General features: G+C 31.8%; 2 protein-coding genes across 5 annotated transcripts; one reads left to right on the top strand and one right to left on the bottom strand.

The window, feature by feature from the left end:
* Positions 1–43: 43 nt before the first annotated feature.
* On the top strand, positions 44–13,628 carry LOC105257770 (peptide transporter family 1). 3 transcript variants are annotated; one of them, XM_025408142.1, is made up of 11 exons: positions 44–180; positions 865–1,505; positions 3,865–3,914; positions 9,604–9,682; positions 10,226–10,454; positions 10,751–11,019; positions 11,136–11,218; positions 11,342–11,758; positions 11,856–12,081; positions 12,150–12,754; positions 13,170–13,346. In XM_025408142.1, exons 2-11 carry the CDS (start codon positions 1,454–1,456, stop codon positions 13,344–13,346), a joined length of 2,187 nt encoding a protein of 728 aa, XP_025263927.1. In that variant the 5' UTR covers positions 44–180; positions 865–1,453. The 3 variants fall into 3 exon arrangements, with proteins under 3 accessions (XP_025263927.1, XP_019885078.1, XP_011266928.1); XM_020029519.2 differs by lacking the exon at positions 44–180 and adding an exon at positions 216–345 and having other exon boundaries at positions 13,170–13,628; XM_011268626.3 differs by lacking the exons at positions 44–180; positions 865–1,505; positions 3,865–3,914 and adding an exon at positions 5,809–5,995.
* Positions 13,629–14,057: 429 nt separating this feature from the next.
* On the bottom strand, positions 14,058–20,907 carry LOC105257772. Of its 2 annotated transcripts, none has more exons than XM_020029518.2 (5): positions 20,434–20,907; positions 19,349–19,453; positions 17,903–18,343; positions 15,470–17,641; positions 14,058–15,332 (listed from the first exon to the last, which is right to left on the bottom strand). In XM_020029518.2, exons 1-5 carry the CDS (start codon positions 20,605–20,607, stop codon positions 15,255–15,257), a joined length of 2,970 nt encoding a protein of 989 aa, XP_019885077.2. In that variant the 5' UTR covers positions 20,608–20,907; the 3' UTR covers positions 14,058–15,254. The 2 variants fall into 2 exon arrangements, with proteins under 2 accessions (XP_019885077.2, XP_011266929.2); XM_011268627.3 differs by having other exon boundaries at positions 14,058–15,335; positions 20,434–20,906.
* Between the last annotated feature and the right edge of the window lie 2,923 nt (positions 20,908–23,830).

Raw genomic sequence — 23,830 nt, 5'->3', positions numbered from 1 at the left:
CAGGAGTTCCGCGATGATTCCGAGATCTATCTACCTAGACTTTGGCGGACACGAAAGACAGCACTGAAGAGGACCCCTCCTTCGTCTCTGTCTGGTTTTTCGGAGCACGAGTCTCTCGGTCTCGGACTCGCTTCTTCTCTGTCTCTGTGGACGGCGACAGTTTTACCGTTATACTCGCGGGTACCGTCCATCCCGTTCTCGTACTAATCGGCCTGCTGCTCTCGAAACGCATGATCGAACTCGAGCGTCAACATTAGGGACGATCGAGAGAGAACCGTTCTTCGATTTTTTTATTACGATAAATCTTCTGAAGAATTTATAAGAAGTAGAATTGATTGAATAGAAGTAATTTTCAACTCTCTCTAGTTAGAGATATAGATATGTATAAGATCCAGTAAAATATGATGTGCAAAATCTTCGTGAAAAAAATAAATCCAAAAGACTTTGTTTTTATAGTAGATTTTATTTTCGAAAAACATTTTGAAAAATTGAAATTCTTTTCTGTTAAATTCTATCTATATAGTAGATTTTATTTTCGAAAAACATGATTTTGGAAAATTGAAATTCTTTCTGTTAAATTAAAATCTATCGATATAGAATTTGTTTTGACTCTTTGATATCCTTGATAATGAATAAACTCGGTACTCGATGATCGAAAGTTGCTCCAATCAACAATTTAAATCTCTCTCTCTTTAAATTCTACAATTCTGCGAATCGATCTTGCTTTATGACAACCTTGTTTTATGATAACGATAATTTTTAATATTAGTCAGTGTCATTAATGATTAGCGGTCGATTGATATTTAATTCCATAGATTCTCGATATCGTGAATGTACGACTCATTGGACACATTTTTTTTACAGGCCACTTTCTTAAGCTCGTCATGGAGAAGACGACGTTGTTTCTTGTGAAAAAAAAGAAGATACGCTGCAACCTGATTTCGAGCTCTTCCGCATTTACGATGGATAAGACGAATATTCTTCCTTAAGACGAGGAAAAGTTTCGAAGAAAAAGCCTGCAAAATATATTATCTTGTTTTATATCATCGATATGATAGGTGAAAAATTTCCTTTTATTGCAGATTAGAGGACTTGATATATTGTTGTAACTTGATAAATTTTAATTCGTTTATTATTATGTAATATAACACAAAATATTATGTGATATAATGCAAAACTTTTGAGACAGAAACCGGATTGGAAAAGTCACACAGCGATTCACGTCACGTGGAAAATCCAAATTGTCAACATTCTCTGGTACCAATACACGGAACCTCAAGATTTTCAGTTTGTATATGATAAACTCGCGTCTTTGTAATCTTGCTCAGGTCTGCAGGTTTTGATAGATAAGATGAATAATAGAGATATAATCTACACTGTCGATACGACGGTCGAAAAGACGGATCAGTCATTGTCGCGAGGGTAAACTGGATAGGAGCAAGAATCGGTGAAGATGGACACTTTGAATAAACCAAGGAAAATGACTTCCGAAAACGAGATTGAAGGTATTGAATTGACTTAAAAAAGGAAAAAAGAGAGAGAGAAAAGAAATAAATTAAATCTTCGATCTTTATCATCTAAAAGACAGAAAATATTATTTTTTACAAATTAGAAAGAGAAAACATAGATTGTTTTCTCAATCTTTGCAAGATCGCAGTCCGTGTTTGGTTTCTCTCACATCGATCAATCACACTTCATTCATGTTGAAACGAGGACGCGCTTTCCTTCGATAAATTTCCGTTAATCGCATTATTCTGCTTTCGATAATGAAAACAGTAAATATTTTTTCAATCGCAAATCAAACATTTTTTCAGTGGCCTCAGACATAATTGTAATCGTTTTTTTTATATCAGTTCGAATTATAATGATCCATAAATTTCAATGACACACATACACAGTTTTTTTATTATAAATAATCATGAATATATATAATCAAGTTGTCAATTAAATAATTGACTTTTTAATAAATATAGATAAGTTAAAGAAATAAGGTCAGATAAACGATAACGAGAACAACAATGATATAATATTAAAAATCTTTCCATGTATAAATCTATAAATGCAATATAATTAGTTCGTTCAAATATTTACTTAGATTCGAAATATAACTTATTCTTATCTTTCATGAGTAGAAAACCGATTTGTTAATCATTTAGATGAATAATTTATGAAATTGTGAACGTGAGTAATAACAAAATTATTCTTCTGAAGTTATGTAAATGTAATTATCTCTTAATTGCAAGAAAGTACTATTTCATTATTTAGATTAATTAAACATTAATTAGACGGATTAATAGAAAAGTATTAGAAATGTCTCGATCATAATTAATTAATGTTTTAATTTCGGCAGAGTAATAATTTATTAATTATATAAATAAATCACACACACACACACATACAAACGATATACGCGTATGGGCGTAGCAATTTAATTAAAATAATAATTTAATTCAAAGCTTCATGAAAATTTTTTAAATGAGCACAATTTTCTTATCTCTCTCTTAAGAATTGAGTATTGTAATCATTGATAAATAATAAGTAAATAATTGGCTGTTGCGATAATATTGCATATCTCTTTATATTTTGAAAGAATGACGTTTATCTCGGAATCGTAATTAATACAGGAAGCATGATAAGAAATTGTCGAGTAACGGAACAAAGTAAAAAAATGATGCGAACAATATATTCGCGTTGTTCTGCGCGCCCTATCTGATTAAATTCGTTATAATCACACAAAGAGAGAGAGAGAGAGAGCAAAAATAAAATAAACGATAACATTTTTTCCCGAACAGCATATCTCTGGACATAAAATTCTATTCATAAAATATTTAATTGATAATTTAACGCTAACGCGAATCTTGTAATGATCTTTTTAAACGAGCGCGATTGGACCATGGCCTAATTTAAACAGTCGTACATAAAATTCGCCGTTGCTATGTATATTAATGATCGGCATGGCAAAAATGGTAAACGATTGCCGACGGTTTCTCTACATCTATTTACAACTCGTTCCCGCGATTTTCTTGCATAATCAAATTACCATTCAAATATTCGCATAGATCATTGCAGATATTCGCGATTGAGTTATAATTTATTTTATTGCTTTATGATATAACTTGTATATTATGGTATAACTTGTTGAAGAAAGGAGTTGGAATGCTCGATAAATTATTCCAATAAAATGGTCTCGATTCTCTATTTCTTACTTATTCTCTACTTATCTCTTACTTATTCCCTACTCTTATTTTTCTCCTTCTCTCTTCACTCTATTTCTATAATAAAGAAAAGTTATTAAATTGTCAATTACAAAAATCTAATGAAATATAGATTAGTTGATTAATTTTGTTAAATATAAAAAATTGTGTTTATCTCTTTGGCAGGATTAATTCTTCGATTTATATTTATTAAAACAATTTATGTACAATGAACCAACCGTTGATGATGGCCCAAATTGATTTCTTGAGTAAACTCGTGATGATACTCAATTTATACAAATATTATTATATAAATATTAAGTTACATGCGGTCGAATCTAAAATTCATTAAAACCGGTTTATGCCAGTTAGGTATTCAAAATTGAACACGCAAATTTATTGTATATAATAAATTGAATCATTTAGATTCTCTATTGAGTGACCGTTAATCAATATAACGTGACTAATTTAAAAATAAAAATACAGGCTCGAATTTAGCGAACGCACAAGACACGACACTGTTATCTTATTAGTTTTTTCACACATCTCTCGATAGCAAAAATGATTCTTAACGTTATATTTTGTCAATCATGATTTCTATATTTTTTTACTCAATAATTCGATAGAAGAATCAATGCTTTGTCGTAAATATTGATATTTTGTATTTTAGATCATCCAAATCATCCAGATGAACAGATCAATGTCGAAAAACAGGAAGAGGTGAGAATCAAACTTGTTCAAATATCAATAAAATTGATTTAATGGATTACATCAACATATATTAATCTAATCTACATATTAATATAATCTATAATAGCGATAAGATGGTGAGTATATGGTGAGAAATAAATAGAAATGTATCAATAGACATGCATACATAATTTTATCAGATAATTTCGTCTGTTGTGTGTATCAGTGTAAGACTTTGTGAAAATATGCGTCGCGGCATCACTTTCGCTTTATAACGTTCTTTTAAGATGGAAAGCTTATCATTATTGCTGCGCATTTAAACGCGTTGCATAATCTGTGACGATGCAATAACGAGCAGACATTTTTGTACAAAATGATCGTATAGTCAACGAGAAGAGAAAAATATAAAAATATAAGAATATCAATGAGCTTTTGGCAAAATCACATGATCCTTACACGTTTCGAAATCGTCGAATAAACGTCTCTCGTCGAATTGCGTATTTGTTTTACGACAGATTCCGCAACACAAGTGAGTTCCAGTTCCATAATAAATGCAAAAAGATAGCCACGTACGATACATTACATTTTAACAGCGTTATAAATTTTCAATAACAATTTTCTAAGTTTTTAATAAAATGTTCTTGACAGAGAAAGTTTTAAAATACGGGTGATTAAAAAGATTGCGAAAATTAAGCTTGATTTCTTTTTAATTATCGCTTTTTTAATTGCTTCAGTGAAAGTGAATTTAGACAAATAAATTTCAATTTCTGCACATATAATAACATGTATTTGTTGAGATATCTCTTGATTTCTCTCCCTCTCTGTAAAAGATACGATCGTAATAATAATTCGATCGCAATCAACTGATGTAATTGTTCTATTAAATAGATAATTCGAAAATAATATGCAAAAGAAATAACACACACATGTACGATTGTCTTATGAGGAATAGAATCCGAATAAACGGAATCGACGAACACCCGGATTTCCTGTAGATTACAATTATTATGATAATAATATAAAAAATGCAGTTCTGCTGCTACAAACTTATATCATCCACAAGATTAGTACAACAGAAGAGATGCAATTCTATTATTAGTATGGAAGATGACGTCTACTTTGACATAGATAAACTCGTTTTGTTGCAGTGGTTCTTTTCTATCTCTCCTTTTCTCTCTTTTTAATAGATAATATTTATCATTGTCACTTTTCTCACTAGACTCTTGAAAAAGATGAAGATGAAAAAGAAGAAGGTATTATTGTCACTTTTTTCTCTAATCTCTTGAAAAAGATAGAGAGAAGGAAAGAAATATAAATATCAATATTGCCAGCTGAGAGAATCGACTTCTTGAATCATGATATTTGCACTTTTCATCTTATTTATTCGTTCACTCGACGAAGATAATTTTTTTCTAATAACTCGACGCGCGTCAGAAGAGAAAAAGAGAACTGTCTCGGCCTGCGCACCTGAGTCACCTGGAAAATAATCGTTTGGTTGCACATATATACTTTCACACTGTTCCAAATACTGGCACACTACGCGATGTGGTGTACAATACCGTCACACGTCGCGCGCGTTTATTGTGCTTACTTTGAGTAGACACTCGTTCGTGATGATGCCTACCTCTACTCTTTGGTAGTCAACTGTCACCTCGACTGTCTCGCTGTCAGTCGCGATATACGCGCGTATACGAGCGGAACCATCGACGACGAGTGCTTGATCACTGTCACTGATCTCGTCGTTGGTCCTCAGTAAAAAATTATTGACATAATGTTGTGGAATTAATACGTATTCGGATATTTTTATATTAAATATTAATATTTTTAAAGCATTTTTACGTAATACTCGACAATATCGTTCGTATTTTATCGGTGTAATATTTCTAAAAATACACGAAAACGTGCAAAACACATGCATAGAATCAACAATTTAAAATATTTGATTTGAATGGTTCTTACTTACTGGGACTGTGTAACGTGTGCGACATATCAAAAAGAAACGATTCCTACTTGACGAAGTAATCAATACATCAATTCTTGTGGATCGATATTGATTTGTTAGTGCCTTAATTTCATTCAATATGGGCACCAATAAGATGCACGTGCAACAGGTAAAATTATTGTCGTGCTTATCGCGATTATAGCCACTCTAACAATATCAATATTTATAATTGCTCGACATTGAGTAACTTTAACATAGCCATAAACATATAATATATAGACCGCGCGTTTCCATCACGTCTGTAGTTTCCATTATCTTCTTTGTTTTAGTAACTTGAAATTTTAGAAAGAGAGAGCTTCTATTGATGGTAGTTTCTTCCTTGTTTAACGACGCATGATGGGAGAAAGAAGTCGATTATAAAATATTAAATCATATATCAAACGCAGACCATATTAAATTTTTGCCCCACTCTTGTTATTGATAGACAGAGAAACTAACACTACAAAAGCTGTCTCTTTCTAAAATTTGTATAACTTTTTAGCCAAAGTCTATATATTATATGTCTATAATCATAGCTCAATCAACTTTAGTGTACGAATTAAATAGACTAGAAATTAGTTTCACTATTCCGAAAGAACACTTTTAATTTTGGAAAAATCAAGGAAAAAAGGCATATTTTTGTTGTATGTTTCTAAAAAACACGTCGTGCAAGAAAAATGCCTTCGTTTCTATTTACATTTTTATTTACGAAGTATAATGTAACGCTAACTAGAAATTGCGTGATTCAATTTTGTAATTTTGAAAAGATCTTGAATTTTCAAAATCGAATTAAATAGAATCTGTTAATGTACAATATTTATATATCTGTATATATATAATATTTTCATTGACATGCACGTCCAAATTTAATTCGACTTATTCGGTTGAAATAATTTACGTGTACAAGACGTTACATATTATTTTCTAAAGATCTTTTGATCAATTTTTCCTTAAATAGATAAATACGAAGCATCAATAATTTTTAAATTTTATAAATAATAGAAAGAAGGCATTCTCCCGAACTAAACTTCAGAAAGCCAAATGAATTATGAAATTACATTTTCCAGTTGATTTAGACAAAGTTTCTTATAATAAAATTTGAAATTTAATTATTTATATAATATAGAATATATAATAAATAATTTATATATTGCTAATATATAAATTTATATATGCTAATAATTTTCGCAAAAAACAAATGTCGATTTATAATTTATTGAAGCTCATTTTCAATCATTGACCTGTCGTTATTTAAGAAATATAATGACAGTGCGATGTCCTATATATTTTTGTCCTCTTGTATTTTTTATGTTCGAGAAACGAATGTGTGTTGCGATTTAAATATCATTCTTAAATCATCCCAAGAGAGCTGAGTTGATTTAAAGCATAAATCAGCTTTTAAATTGAGCTCTGTGGTTCACTGACTCAATTCCATTCACCTAGCATACCCGACTAATTCCCTTAATTGCGGCCGATCATTATACTTTCTCTAAGGCATAAATCTTTCTTCAAGTTTTCCGTGATCCACTCGTGATAATCAACTTAGAACATATAAAATTTCGCTTACGGGATTGTAATTAGTAATTATTGTTTATATCATGTATTTAAACTCTTAGATCTCAGATTATTTCAAAATAGATGTAAAATATATACGTGTAGATATTGTAGATAATGAATATTTATAATCGATCGATTATTGAACTGTTGAAGAAGAACACCACTTTGTCTCGTAGTTCGTAAACATCCAGTATATTCCATTTATCTTTAATGATTCATGAATGTACATACAATCCATGTTCGTCACGTTTGGGAAAACTTGATCGCATAAGTAATCGGAATTCCAGTATAATTATCGTATATAGGGTGTCTTGAAAATCGTATGGTCATACAATAACTTACAAATTCTTGAAGTAATATTAATATTATCAATTTCGATCTAAAATTATATCAAGATTTTAAATTAAAATTACAGAAAAAAATATATAAATATCCAACCAAGATTATAATATTATATGTTGTATAAAAGCAACTACTTATACATATATATAATACTTTAAAAACTTTTAATTAATCGTTCATCTATTAAAAAGTTAACGATTTTTATTAATTTTTTATTATTTTTTTAATCGACATTTAAACATCTATTTGGTTTTACTCAAATATAACAATAATGTTAATATTATTGTTTGCGCCAAAAAAATTTAATTACAAATTGCAGAATTATTGCATCAATCTAAAACTTTCAAATCTTTAGGCTTTAAATATCACATTGATCTATACCATTTGCAAACTGATAACATATCGCAATGCAATTTGCAATCAAATTTTATAACAAGGTTTCACATACTTGCATGCACGATTACGATCCGGCAGAAGACAATGTTATTATTAATAAATTGTTAAAATGACAATTTGAAATGAAGTGATGAAAAATTAATATTTATTCTCTAATGATTTCTCTTCATCCAAGTTTCTTTCTTGAAATAAAAATATATCTTGAATTGTTCTATCAAGGCTCTCTGTATAATCTACGAATAACCTTGCTTCTAGAAATCTGTGTTACTGTAAAAACGTTATGCATAAACGCTAGCTTCAATTAATTTCCCATTAATTTATTAAAATTCTAGAAAATATTCTATATTATATTTTATAAATTTCTCTCTATCTTTCTTTTTCTCCCTCTCTTAATCTTATATCAATTATCTTTCTACTGCTGCATATATTTTTCTCACTTCTATATCTCATTATTTCCCAAAGACGAGCAAATATCAAAGAAAATGTATGTACATTCTTATGATTGGAAGGTACACTTGGAGGTACACTCATCAGAGATGTCTTTCCATTTGAATTTGCTCATTTTATTTTAATAATAATACTATTATTATTATTTTATAATATTAATATAATAATATTTATAATAATAATATATAAAATATATAATAATATATTTTAATAATATATTTAAATAATATATTTAATAATATATTTTAATAATATATTTTAATAATATAATATAATAATATATTATATAATAATATTATATTATTATTATTTTATTATTAATATTAATTTTTAATAATAATATTATTAATATTAATATTATTGTTTGATAATTAAATAAAGTATATAATATATAATAGTATGTCATACAAATTTTATTTCATTCTCAAAGCTGCATATTTATTTTTTTATCGCATCTTAAGTCCTTATCCTCAACAGTAAATTCATGATATTTAGTATGCATGATAGTCTGGCGTGGCCTTCGCATTTTACGATAGAAAATACTGATAAATGATTGCGCCTGCCGTAACAATAGTGTTAATCAGGTCAATGTGATGACACTAGAAACATATAATAGAAAACGAACAATTTCAGACAAAATATTTTATAAAAAGCCAGAATTTATTTTATGTTTAATAATTAAAAAGAGTAAATTTTATTTTAATATAAATTCTTTTAGTTAAAAAAATTTGAAATTAATAAAAAATATAATTAATATTATTAATAATTAAATATTAATTTTATTAATTTCAAGAATTAATTACTCAAATATTTATAACTATAGTTTTCTTCAAATCTGTGGCAAGGAATTATCATATTAAAAATCCATGAAAATTATGAATATTAAAAATCTGTGCTAAAAATTATTATTAATGATTAAATAATCATATTAATAATATAATATAAATATTTTATTGAGGAAAAAAATTGAATTATTTTGTTATAAAAATTTTTCAGAAACTAAAGTACCCCAAATCAGTATTTTTCATTGTTACCAATGAATTCTGCGAGAGATTCTGCTTCTATGGAATGCGCAGTAAGTATATAAATAATGAACATCAATTCCACGTATAAGTATTAACGTCAATCAGTATATTCTGCAACTTCTATTTATATAATTTAAAAATACTGCTGTGACAATTAGAACAATTGTTCCTTTGATTATAATTGTGATCGAATCTAAAGAGTAATTTTCAATTGGAAAAATACCAGAAAATATTAAAAAAATATTAGAAAATATGAAAAATTTTCTTTATTATGTTATGTTACATGTAGTTAATTATCGAATCTATTAAAGCATATCATTGCATAAAATACTAACGAGGGAACATGCCTTATGAATCATTTAATAGTTTGAAAATAAGTACATTAAAAATGTAAATTATTGTATATTATACTTAAATATTTTTATACTTGCATTTTCAATATAATTTACTATTTTAAACAAAACAATATATCAATTATTTACCTAATTCTTTAATAGTGAAGCATTGATAATTGAGTAAAACTTAATAAAAAATTTTAATGTTAAATATGACTAAACATTAGTTTATTAAACTGACTCGTGATTATTTTTCAGCCGTCCTAGCGCTGTACTTAAGTGATATGCTAAAGTACGGCGAAAGCACAGCCGTAATAATCTATCATGTCTTCATCTTTTTCGTCTATTTCTCCCCGGTGCTGGGTGCAATCGTGTCTGATTCCTGGCTCGGAAAGTATCGCACTATTTTTTATGTGAGCATTATTTACGCAATTGGACAGTTGCTTTTATCCGCAAGTGCAGCACCTACTTTCGGATTACCCGCAAGGTCAATATCAGAATGTATCTAAAACGCAATCATAATATTAAAAATATACGCACGCATTTTATAGGCAATTTTTAAAGTTTTATATTTTTCTTGATATATTTCAAATAGTAAAATAATTTTATTTTTAATTTAATATTAAGAACGAAAGATTACACTCCTGAATTTAAATACTACTTAAATAAATTTACATACCGCATTAAATGCTACTTGATTTGGAGATTGACTTTCCTGTAAATTCTGTCTTTCTCAGTTGAAGAAAAAATATTAAATTTTAACTTTTAATTCCTACATTCCAGGGAATTGTCTATAGTAGCCTTACTCCTGATTGCGCTTGGCACAGGCGGGATAAAACCTTGCGTATCAGCTTTCGGAGGCGATCAGTTCATTCTACCTCAACAGGAACGACAATTGGCGCTGTTCTTTTCTCTTTTTTACTTCTCCATTAACACAGGTTCTCTGATCTCCACTTTGCTCACTCCAGTGATACGCGACACAGAATGCTTCGGCGACGAATGCTTCTCTTTGGCATTTCTGATACCGGCTATTTTAATGATTGTATCGATTGGTAAGGAACGAGAGAACGAAATATATTTTATTTCATTATTAAAAGAGTTCGCTGGAAAAAAATAGATTTTTTTCTGTTAAACGAATAAAATTTTATTAAGACAATCTTATTTTCAGTAATATTTTTCTCGGGAAAACGAATGTACAAAATAGTCCAGCCTACGGGTAATCTTATCGTCAGCGTTTCAAAGTGCATTTGCGTAAGTTCTCGCATCATCTCGTGTGATAACTTTAATCATTTCGAAAATTCCCAATAAAAATTATTCATAATCTGTACAGGAACAATCTTTTCAAGTTTTCCGTTTTCTGTTTCGAAAAATTAGCACGCGATCTCCAATAAAATAAAAAGCAAAGGAAGGAAATGCGATCACTGGCTCGATCACGCTGATGATACGTATGAAAAGAAGCTAATTGAAGATATCAAATCCGCATTACGAGTCCTGAAACTGTTCATACCGCTGCCAATATTCTGGGCACTCTATGATCAGCAAGGTTCTCAGTGGACATTTCAAGCAACGCGGATGGACGGCCAGATAGGCAATTTCGTGCTGCTACCCGATCAATTACAAGCCGTCAATCCGCTGCTAATCATCATCTTCATACCCATTTTCGAAACCTGCATCTATCCGATTTTTGATAAGTTACACATAATCAACACACCATTGAAGAAAATCGTCGTTGGAGGATTCTTAGCAAGTGTAGCCTTCATCGCGGCTGGCCTTGTCGAATTAGAGCTCGAGGTATTGAGAAAACAATTTTCGCACATCATATAAATTGATTTCTACTTATCATTATAAGATAGATAAATAAGATTTTCATTTCCATATTTTATTCCAGAAAACTTATCCGATATTACCATCAGAAGGATATGGTCAAATTCGAATTTTCAATACGATGAATTGTTCCGTAAATTTAGATATGGAACAGAACATTGAAATAAAACCACTGAGTATGTGGGTAGATTTAGAAATAGAAACGCATAATTCGCGGAAATTACCCTTCGAAGCGGATTTCACAATGTGTAATAATAAGGGCTACACCAACTTGACTGATAAAGTGTCAGGTAAAACATTCAAATGGAATTATATAGATACAATAATTTCACCGCGTACAAATAATTCTTTTTTTCAGGAATCATTGAGGTTTCGGAAGCCAAAGCGATGTCTTGGGTCATAACGCCCGAAGGGTTGACATATCACTACGAAGATTACGTAGATAAGCCGAATAAGACTAAACCGATAGTTCGCAGTCTCATCTATCTAGCGTCCGAAGTGAACGATAACCCTAGATACTTGAGATTCGTCAAATCAGGCGAGACGGTCTTATCAATAATGATCAACTCGACTTTCGCTCCTTCGGATCTGAAACAATTCGAGAAGCCAAACAAATATGACGTATACTTGGACGATTATCTGATGAAGAAAGAGGTGCCCTTCAAACTCGGTGGAGTGTACACTGTAGTGGGTAGTTTCGTGCCCGCGCTAAAAGAGGATAAGATTAGCATTGAAATAATCACGGTCACGCAGCCCAACTTGCTTCACATGGCTTATATGTTGCCGCAATACATCATCATCACCATGGCCGAGGTGATGTTTAACATAACGGGCCTGCAATTCGCCTTCACCCAGGCCCCGATCAGTATGAAAGCTCTACTGCAGGCAGGTTGGTTGTTGAGCGTGGCCTTTGGTAATCTCATCGTGGTGATCATAGAGGGTTCGCATCCTTTCAATCGGCAGGTAAGTGGTTCACATTTACGCAATTGGTAATATATAAATTTTCCTTGTTGGGTCCATTGTTGTCTACAACTTTCACAATCCGTCTCAGAATTTTGATTTGAGCTTTTTTGTTGAAATCTTTTGTTGAAAACGCAATGAATTTCGTTTCGCGAAATACATTTCGTGATTTTTTATACATGATTTTTTTACTAGTTAATTAATTTCTATATTTTATCTATCATTTACGATATATTTTATGGATTTAAATCCAGCGTTTTTTCTATTATTCGTGTAATGGTATTCAAAATATTACTTAAATATTCTTACCTAAATTACTTTTGCCGATTATATTAAGAAAAAATTGACGAATTACTCAAAAGACGTCATCAGGTAAATTGCAAGCTAAATTTTAGGAAATGTTTATGTTTATTCGCAGGTCTACGAGATTTTCTTGTTCGCCGGTTTGATGGCAGTGATTATAGTGATATTTGCCGTGATGACTATATTTTACAAATATGTGGAAATGCCGGAGGAGGAAATTAATGAAGGAGCCATATCTCTAGAAGAAAAAAAGGGAAATGTTAATCCAATCTACACAGAGGATGAAAAGTGACGATAAAAGTGAAACGATCGAGTAAGTGACATTTTTTAGGGATTCTCTTATTCGAACGAGAGAAGCTTCAAGAAAATTATCAAAATTCTATTTCTATCATTCTCGAATGCAACAAAAAAATATATAAACTCTTCATAAACTCATCTCTCTCTGTACAATAAACATTTTGTAAAAAAAAAGAAAACACTTATATACTGAAGAGATACGCATTGCATTGAGTAACAAAAATTCATAATATGTTTTAAAAAAGATGATAGAATAAACACACTTTATATTTTGGGATAATATTTAAAATTTCAAAGATATTATAATTAAGCAGTTTTAATAGTTTTCACGTTCTTACGATATTGAAGCAAAACCAAGACATTACGAGAATTATACAAATGTTATGTAAATGACAGAATTGTCAACATCATGCGACAATAATTATAAGATTAGGAATTGTTAAAAAATTAATTATTTAAATTATATGTAGTGTGTGAATGTTGTGATAAATGAATGGAAGTGTTAGTTTTGTACATAGCAATAACTAATGTAATCAGAGATTTATATTCGATGTTATCAGTTTGAAGCAAAAATTGTATATAAATATTTTTACACGAGAAGGAAGCAATAATGAAATTAATAACAATTAAGCGATAATGATTATTTAAATTATACAAGACACAAAAATATATAGAAAATTGGATACATTTGAAGAAATGGTTCAGATTGCAAAGTCATCAGAGAACTCTAAGTCTCGGTGTATTTGTGTCTATAACATTTATTTCTACAAGTCCGGCTAAGTTTCCAAGCTCTAGCGAAACTTAACAATGCGTGTGTCGTATGATTCGATAATCTCGAGAGTGCAGTAAGAATAAATATTCAGTGTCGCTTTCTTATCATCGAACCTATATCGTCTCGCAGAACGCATAGGCTGCAGAAAGTAACAATGTCGATTGATTTTCTGGATCGAAAAGGCTATCAACGATTCTTTTGCCAAATCCCGATATGCAGATATTTATCAAGGATCGTAATTATTCCTGCATTCGCAAAATCATTCGCATAGGCCAGCAATAACAACTCAGCCCTAAATAATGTACATCCCGTCCTTTCATTTTAAAATTGATACCATAAAACGTTACATATGTTCAGATATCAAATATATGTGATAATTATTATAAAATATAATGTGATAATTATTATAAAATAAAATTTTGACACCTGATTACTTTTTCGCGATTGAATTTATCGAAATCATATTTTATTCTTCACCGAAAGAAATGCACAAATGAAAGTGACGTCCGCCTAATATTTGCCTTTAATAGCAACTTAATATGGAAGAATTCTCCTTCAAAAATACGCACTTCTTTCCTACCGACTTTAACTCATATCTCTCACTTTCGTCATTTTATTTTCATTTAACGTGTAAGTCCTTAATTCTAAAAACAGCTACAATCAGTTTTGACATTCTACGATATAGCGTAAACCGTTACTAATACTATCATACATACAATAACATTTAATTTCACGTGATAAATTGAAGCAATTATTCGATAAAGAACATTTCGTTTTTCAGGATTCCTATTCATCGCGCGGAATTAAAAATTATTAATATACTGTTTCTGTTGAAACTGTCGTTCTATCGATTCAATTGTCGTTGAAATTTCTTTTTTAACAATGGAACATCCTGTACATTTGACATTTCTCGATAAGTCAATTATTGGCGTACGAAACTTGATTTTATTCACCGCATGAACTACGAAACCTTTGAATGTGACATAAACTAGAGCTCCGTTCCGCATGTATCGTATTTCAAGATTGCATCCGTATTACTTACCCGTTATCTAACAATGAATTTATTTAGCAATATTGTATAGCGTTTAGTGTATTAACTCCATAAACAAAGGCTCGTGATTAGCGGCTCAATTAGAACGGCAGGTGACTGACAGAGAAGGGCTTCTTGTTTTCGCGCTTTACTCCGCCGCGGCGTTTGAGAGGAACATCCTTCTGAAACAGAGAAAATCGTTTTAGTAATTGTTTCGCAATAATTTCACGCAAACTAAAGCATAATCGTTTTGCATTTTTTTTACATGTGTTATGCAATACTTCCAAAAACTCTACAATTTCACTCTCGTTCTCACCGTATGTGTATGTGCACGTAGCTTGTCAAACATTTCACGCGCGGTGTCATAAGCAAACGAGCCGACCTGCGCGGCTGCGCTGACCAACGTCTCCGGCAGGATGTGAACAGAATCGGTATTGGGTGTATTCAATTCGCCAGTAGATGCCTTTCTCGACCCTACGTTGGAACACGATCTGTCGGAGGATCTGTTCGCCTGATAAGGCTGATGTAAACCACCGAAAGAAGGATTATCGCAACAGGGACAACCGTGGTCTGGTGTGCATAAGTATTCTGGAAAGTTGTTTGGGCATTTGTTGCGGCGAGGTTTTTCGTTTGTTTTAGTTTCTTTCGCCCAACCATCGTCCACGTGTACATCATGATTATTTCTGGGAGCCGGTGCTGCCATTGTTGTCGTTTCTCGCACATCCTTGGCTGTACATCCTTGGTTCGTCATCGCCTCACCGTACTTGCAAGCGTAGCTATGAGCATACATATCGGTAGTGTCAGTCACCGATGTGGTATGCGAGTGAAAGCTCTGTGTGAAGTCACCCGAGTCGGTCTGTGATTGGCAACTACATTGCGACTGCGTTTTCGAGTCGCAGTGAGTTTGTACAGTCAGATAGCTTGCGTGCGAGTTTCTCACGTCGTCATACGAACCATTCGCGTCATCTCGAGAGCTCTTCCGCTCATATAACCGATGCTCCGCACATGATAGTTTTGAAGAACAAGCCTCTTCGTTTTCATCCTCTGTCAAGAGATCTTCACCCGTTACAAAGGAGTAAGTAACATCGGGCTGTTTTTTTAAGTCGACATTGACGCACTCATCAGAATTCACTGTCTGATGTTCGTCATTGAAGATCTTGCCATGAACATCCACCACATAGACCGAGTTTGGTGAATTTGTCTTCATAGAATGTTGCTCAAGCTTTTCTTCATTTGCTGAAAAGTGGTCTTCGTCCAAACGAATGGAGCACGGCGGTGAAGGCGGCTCTGAGACTAGCTCGAAGCTAGGCGAATCTCGACTGCTGTCATGCTGCTGTTCGATGGCGGGCTCTTCACAAGGCATAAATAAGTCATCAGTTAATGTAGACATCTGGATGATTTCGAAAGCGTCATCATCTTCCTCTTTTTTCTTCTCTCTCTTCTCTTGATTGCATGACTGGAAAAAGGTCTTGTTAAACGGTAACGTTTCTACATCTTTCTCGATTTCCAATAGTTTATTCGAATCGAATGTGTTGCAGATATCTCTACTAAGGAGACCTTCGTCCAACATTTGATTTCCGGTAACAGAGCAGTTCATACGGAGCTCATTCTCGATTAGCTTTAATGTCTCCAAAGGAACTCTTTCATCGGACAGGTTTGGTTCTATCTGCAGATTCCGAGAAACAAAGTTTTCCCAAGTATTGTTTTGTTGAACAGATTGTTCCTTTTCTCTCCCGATGTCGCTATTTAAATCATCAGAAAATGCTTGAGCGATTTGCTGATAATGTCTCTTCTTCATTTCTTCTTCCGCGTTTACACGAATCACGTCCTCGATAAGATCAAGTCTCTTCTGTAGCTTTCGCGTAGAATTCTCCAAAATGTTCGAATACCACGACGATTCGTCCACTCTCGTGGCTGAAGCGTTATCACTCGACTGCTCCTTATCCTGAGATTTTATCGTATTTTGATTCGTCTCGTTCGAATGCGAATCGAAGGAGTATCGGGAAAGCGTCGAAGAAGGAAAATGCGAAAGAAATTGACTTCGGAAAGGATCTTTAGATGGAACAGATGTAGCAGAATCCGCAGGAATTTTATCCAATAATTCTGTCATTTCCTTCACCACTTCGTTGGTGATTGTGGATATTACATCTTTCTTCATCTGTATGTTTTTCATGGTATTCACGTTTTGCGGTTGATCCATGCGTTCGATCACTATATCACTTAATAGTTTGGATCCATTTGCAGGTTTTTCCGAGAAATCTGCAGATTTTTCCTGTTTCTTTTTCTGAGATCTCATCTTCTTTTGGTTGTCCTCATTCGAATCTAAGGAACATTGAGGATGTTGTATTGCAGGAGAAGAATATTGACTTCCAGATTGATCCAATTCTTTAACCGGTGAAAACGTAAAAGAATCCAAGCGTTTATTCAGCGTCTTCGTTATTTTTTTCACCACTTCATTAGTGATTGTGGATATCATGTCTTTCTTCATCTGTGAATCATTAAGATTAATCATTTTGTGGCTACACATTTATTTTATTTTGATTTATATTTCATTTAAAACTATGATATATTTTTTATGTAAATGTATTTTTTATGTAAATGTTTTTATCTAAATATTAATATTAATATTGCAATGCAAGAAACGAGTGAATAATAAGTAAGAATTATTTTGTGCAAATAGATAGTGAGTTCTGGAAAAAAAAATTCTCGCTAATATAAAAATACATGTATGAGCATTTGCAGCGCTTACGGATTCCATATATTCTGTAAACCATAGAGGAGGTAAAGTGTTCGAACAGGACTCTAACGAAGCATTCAATTCTTGTTGAGTATCCATGTCCTTTGATTTTGTCTGCTCGTCGATTTGTCGAACTTTTGTCTCATTCGATTCATCACATTGTTTTGCATCAAAATTTATTGGAACCGGCAAAACTGTCCACATATGGCTTTGTGCACCATGTACAAACTCCGATCTTCTTGAGAAACAAACAGGTCCTAAACATGTAGGTTTGGCAAAAGCATGGTAAGGACTAAAAGATTTGTTCCATGAAAGTTTGTCATCGACATTCCTCAATTGTTCTTTATCCAAACAACGATTCTCATGCATCCAAGAGTCTTGTTCGCCTGATACGTTGAAAGAACCCACAATCAATGGAATTGCATAGTTCTTCTCGAAAGCACTTTTTGCAAGCTAAAACGAAAAATTTTCAATAATTCTAAATAATTTGCTTTAATTTTGTTTCGATCTTCAAACTTGGCTTAGAACATATGATACAAATTGACTCGATAGTCATTATTTCAAATATAATTATAAAAAAAAACTCTGTAAAATTAAAATACTCAAAATTATCAATAAAATTATATGTACAAGATACATAATATGATTTTCAAGTCTGGAAAGACTTTGATTCATTCTATATATATATATTCAGAAATTATTTGCTCCTGTTAATTATTAATTATTTAATCTTTCAGAATTCGTATGTACAATAATATGATATAATAAATTATTATATCATGTCAAAAATTAAAAATACTTTAATCTATTCTATATATATCTATTCTATATATCCTATATATTCTAATTAATTCTATATTTTGATAAATTATTTATTTTGCTGTTATTAATAATTAATAAATTACTTAATCTTTGTAAATTATTATATATCACGTCAAAAATTAGAGAAAAACAAATTAAATAAAAGTAAATAATAGTAAATAAATAAATTTAAAAGTAAGTTTTAAATAATATGAATTTAAAAATAAGTTTTATATTACAAATAATATTTCGAAAGATATAATTATTGTTCTTAACTTTGTATATTATATTCTTGTATTTTAATTTTAAACATTTTATATTTTATTTTTTTTTCTCTTGCAATATTTTTATAAAATAATTCAAAGTCAACATAAAGATATCACTTTATTTATACTAAAAAAATTTAATTTTTATACACAATTGATTTATCATAAATAGGAAAATTTTGATGTATACATTATTATTTTTTAATTAAACAAATGCTATAAATATAGACTCAAAACTAACTGAAATCTGTTTTTTAAGTTAACTTCTTTTATTCGCATTTAATATTTCTGAGAAACTCAGAAATATTAAATACGATAAAAAAAGTTACCTCCAAAAAACCCTTCTATTATTCTATTATTCGGCTTAATGATTGCAATCTAAAGTGTGTACCTTCAATGCCTCATGAAACTCGCATTCCGAATCGATCGGAACATTGTCTCCGTCATCGTCGATATAGAAAATGTGTCTATTCTCTGGCACTCCAAATTGCTTCCTCTACAATAAACACGGAAGTGTTATCTTATTTAGTTAGTTCACAGATATATATACAAGCTGTTCCGAAAAAAATGTGGGAATCGATAATGGAAAAAATGTATTCGTTACATCAAATTTCTCCATTTTCGAAAGTCATTTATATCGTTTCCATGATCTGTCACAAATAATAAAGCTTCAAAAAATCATGACCTATAAATTAATGTGTGTGTATATGTGAAGGAGAAGCTTAATGTAAACGAATAAATAATGATAAACAAATAAAAACACGCGTTTAAAAAATATCATTGATACGACTTCTTGAATGCACTCATGCGCACTTTTATATAAATCAGTATTTAAATCATCATACAAAATGGCTAGGCCTTTTTGCTGCATTATTATGCATTGTATTAAAAAAGCTCGGTGTCATAGATACATTAAATATATATATTTAATATTCCTACGATTGAGAGAGAGAGAAAAAGAGAGAGAAAGAGAGAGAGAGAGAGAGAGAGAGAGAGAGAGAGAGAGAGAGAGAGAGATGTAGCTACGAGATCGTTAATTATCACATCCATCTCATCTTTGTAAGCGCTAATTTGAAAATATTTAGTCCCAGCGAGAATGAGCAACATTTTTCTCTCAAACATTAGAGATTTTAGAGTTTTTAGAGTGTGGTCGTTTCTAATTACTTCTTTTATTTTAGAGTTTTTTAGAGTGTGGTCGTTTCTAATTACTTCTTGTATTAGAGATTTTCTCAAGCTATCAAGTTACATTAGACCGACATAGTTTCACACCGAGAGAAAGTACACATCAAGCACACAAGGTACAAATGTTACGCTTGATGCCGTGAAATGGCGCTAACAAAATGAAAAGGATAATGCGCGATTTTTGGAGATGTTCCTTTAAAATAATTATTAATTAATGTAAAAATACTAAGATAGCTAAATACAAGAGACCGAGAAGATAAAAAGGAAAGAAGAGAGAGAATTAACGCAACTCACCAGCCACGTTCGCAGCCACTTCAAGTTCAAGTTAAGCAGCCGCGAAAAGATGACGTCTTCGCCGGATTCGCTGCCCTTCATCTCCTTCACGCAAAAACGATAATACTCCGACTCGTGCATCGTGGTCGGCATCGTCGGTATCGGTGGCATCGGCGGCATCGTTGGCACTGTCATTGCCAATGACAACGATGTACATATACCGTCGCGTCCTTGCGAGCCCGGGGGCGCAAGATGGAGCCGCTCCGGATCCGAATCAGCTGGTTTCGAGACCTCTGCCTCCGCGCGACGTTCCTCGCTCGACGCTCCTCCTCTTCCTCTTCCTCGAGCTTACGTTTCCCTCGAGACGTTATCGCATTCGCGATAAACGCGCGAGTTCCGTTCCCTTCGAGTCGCCACGAGCAGCGTTTTATCACGACACGAGCAACGGCATAATAACTGCGCGGAGAACTGAGACTTGGAGCCTGTTCTTTTTAGCTGCACTGCTCAGCTGCACTAGTGCTATTAGTTAGAGTGAAAGAAAGTATGTTTGTCTCTTTCTAACTTATTGCACTGGTGCAGCAGTGCAGCTAAAACGAACAGACCCCTGCTGAGCTCACGCTATGCTACATACAGGGTGTCCCACCCGTACATCTCCTTTAAAATGAAAATAAATGGCTTTTGATTTCAAAAATCGCGAATAATTTTTAAGTAAATCGGGTACGCTCTATCAAGTGGTGATATTTTCAACTTTTGATTCCGACCGGAAATATGCCATCCGGATCGGAAGTTGAATTTTTTTAAGGGAACATGGTACTTTTTATTACAGATTCGAATTATACATGAGAAAATAAGAAATTTTTGTATCAAACGTTTTTTCTGAAAGTGCCTCTGTCAATCTTAAAATTAACCTGATTATTTCATCACAGTTACTTTCAAGGTCAATTTTAAGGTTGACAGAGGCACTTTCAGAAAAAACGTTTGATACAAAAGTTTCTTATTTTTTCACGTACAATTTGAATTTATAATAAAAAGTATGTTCCCCTAAAAAAATTCAACTTCCGATCCGGATGGCGTATTTCCGATCGGAATCAAAAGTTGAAAATATCACCATTTGATAGAGCGTACCCGATTTACTTAAAAATTGTTTGCGATTTTTGAAATCAAAAGCCATTTATTTTCATTTTAAAAAGGGTGTACGGGTGGTCTGGGACACTCTGTATATATGTATAGATGTATACTTCTGTGCAATAGTGTAAATAAATAACATTCTTTGCGTAGGAGCCAAACAAACATAGCTAGGGGCTGGGGTATGTTTACGATCATGCGCAAACGGGTATATTCCGCTCTGCCATTTGAAATCTTCGATCCGGACGCATATACATCATTTCTCCAAATGCTTTTAATTCCGCGCGATGTGGCATATGTGTGAAGAGGAGAGATGCTTTATAAAATAAATAATTTATTTTAATAAAATAATAATACATTGTATATCTATATAATTTATGTGTATATATATGTGTATATATATTTCGTTCTCTTTTTACGCTCTCTAAGATTTCTCTTTTGATTGGTAGAAGAGAAAATAATAATAAGAATATTGTATATAATTCGCTTAATCACAATTTAAGTAGACGGATTGCAAGGGAGAGAGACTATAATTTTAATGCGATATATCAGAATTAAATTTAATTCAATCGACAAATAATTTCCTACTCCGGGTTGTGGACACACAATACGCACAATCATGTACTACAAATCGCTATATGCCAATAGTCTATTTGTACACAGATTGTCCTTTCATAGTATTCTCTGCTTTTACACATCTTATATATAATGTATAATCGTGTAATAATATAATATATATTAGTTAGTGTCGGTAGAGAAGACTAGAAACATAGATTCATGCTTTTAACATATCATCACACTCATCGGCTAAAAGGTACATTAATCGTTTAATGATATATATATATGTATATATATATTGTAGTGATAGAGGAAAAGGAAGAGCTTTTTATCGCGAGATCCTATGTATCGTTATATGCTCGCCTTATCCAGCATAACGGCGAATAGATAGATCTTGTAACAGCAATAACGTAAAACAGAGCTATACATTCGCTTCTATTCGCTTCGCATTAAATATATAGACATCTGATATTTGCGAAAATAAATAGTAACTCTGTACTTTCGACTTAGGAGATTAATAGCGGTTTATAGATTCTCTTTACACAGCTAACAATGACGAGTATCATAGAAAAATAAAATATATTGTCCTTTTAAGCCAACAAATATTATACGTATATGTATGTGTGTGTTATGTGTATTTATTGGTAACTGTTGAAAGAACAGTTTCCTTGCAGTAAGCATATTTGAGATTATCGTTCGTAAAGAAACACTGCATCTCGAAAGGTGTAAAAGTGGGAAACACACGATTTAATTTGCATGTTGTACACACAGCTCATGCCATATTGACTTTCTTATATCACATAAAGCGAAAGATAACAAGTGGATAACAATTAGAGATAAGAATAACATATAATGTGATAAAAAACATTATGTTACAAGCAATTTGCTTCAATTCAGATAAAATTACTTATAGTATCACCGTTTAGAATACAATGCAAGCAATTCCGTACGTAAATACAATTTAAAAAAAGAGCACAGGCTTTCAAATATTTTAATTTTTTCCGATCGATTCGAAAGATCGATTCGAAATATATTTTTTTATGATAAATATATCTTAATAAAACATTATGACGCATAAAATAGTTTAGAACTCGTTAACTCCGTCGTTTGATCAAATATATACATCTCTCTGGAATTATTAATAAAATATTAATGCAGCATCAAATTGAATCCCCCTCATAGCTTTGTTCTTGTTAAAATTCGTTAGAATTTTAACAAGTTAAAATCGTTAGAATAGCAATTTTGTTAGAATAGTAATTCTACGAATGAAGATATTTTCACATTTCAATAAAATGTATACAATCACTTTTTATCGTGTATACATTAAAATGAATATATTTTGCAAAATGTCATTTTATATGTGTATATTCTAAGAAGAATGTATACGAGAAAGTGTATGTATGTGTGTTTCAAATTTCTCTGTGAAATATATAATCAATTATATCAATTATATAATTATACCATAATACTGTAACTTTCCGTGTACATTCCGACCGATAGTTTCAACAGATTCTCTCAATAACGTTTCAAATTAACATGGTCAATGTTTTTCTCTTTTTTACTTTCAAAGGAGTATAGTCGAAGAATAGACTTTGGTATACTATTGCAGCGAATATTCAATGGACATGTTCTGTCGAACATCCGCAGGAGATGCATTGAATTTCGAGCTGCATAAGCGACGGATGATGTGTCATAAAAAAATAATGGGGTAATCGTAGAGTAACTCTGTTCCTGC

The sequence above is a fragment of the Camponotus floridanus genome, unplaced genomic scaffold, assembly GCF_003227725.1.
Source record: "Camponotus floridanus strain SB8 unplaced genomic scaffold, Cflo_v7.5 scaffold2, whole genome shotgun sequence".
NCBI classification, from domain to species: Eukaryota; Metazoa; Arthropoda; class Insecta; order Hymenoptera; family Formicidae; genus Camponotus; species Camponotus floridanus.
The sequence above is the reverse complement of the archived record's forward strand: the minus strand, read 5'-3'. Positions and strand labels throughout refer to the sequence as shown.

Excerpts from the sequence above, each read along its gene's own strand:
- LOC105257770 (XM_020029519.2), top strand. The coding sequence starts at position 1,454 with ATGGACACTTTGAATAAACCAAGGAAAATGACTTCCGAAAACGAGATT. Across the intron at positions 3,915-9,603 it reads ATGTCGAAAAACAGGAAGAG|AAACTAAAGTACCCCAAATC; the intron begins GTGAGAATCAAA and ends AAAATTTTTCAG. Across the intron at positions 10,455-10,750 it reads ACTTTCGGATTACCCGCAAG|GGAATTGTCTATAGTAGCCT; the intron begins GTCAATATCAGA and ends CCTACATTCCAG.
- LOC105257772 (XM_011268627.3), bottom strand. The coding sequence starts at position 20,607 with ATGACAGTGCCAACGATGCCGCCGATGCCACCGATACCGACGATGCCG. Across the intron at positions 19,454-20,433 it reads AGTGGCTGCGAACGTGGCTG|AGGAAGCAATTTGGAGTGCC; the intron begins GTGAGTTGCGTT and ends TGTTTATTGTAG. Across the intron at positions 17,642-17,902 it reads TTACAGAATATATGGAATCC|ATGAAGAAAGACATGATATC; the intron begins GTAAGCGCTGCA and ends AATGATTCACAG.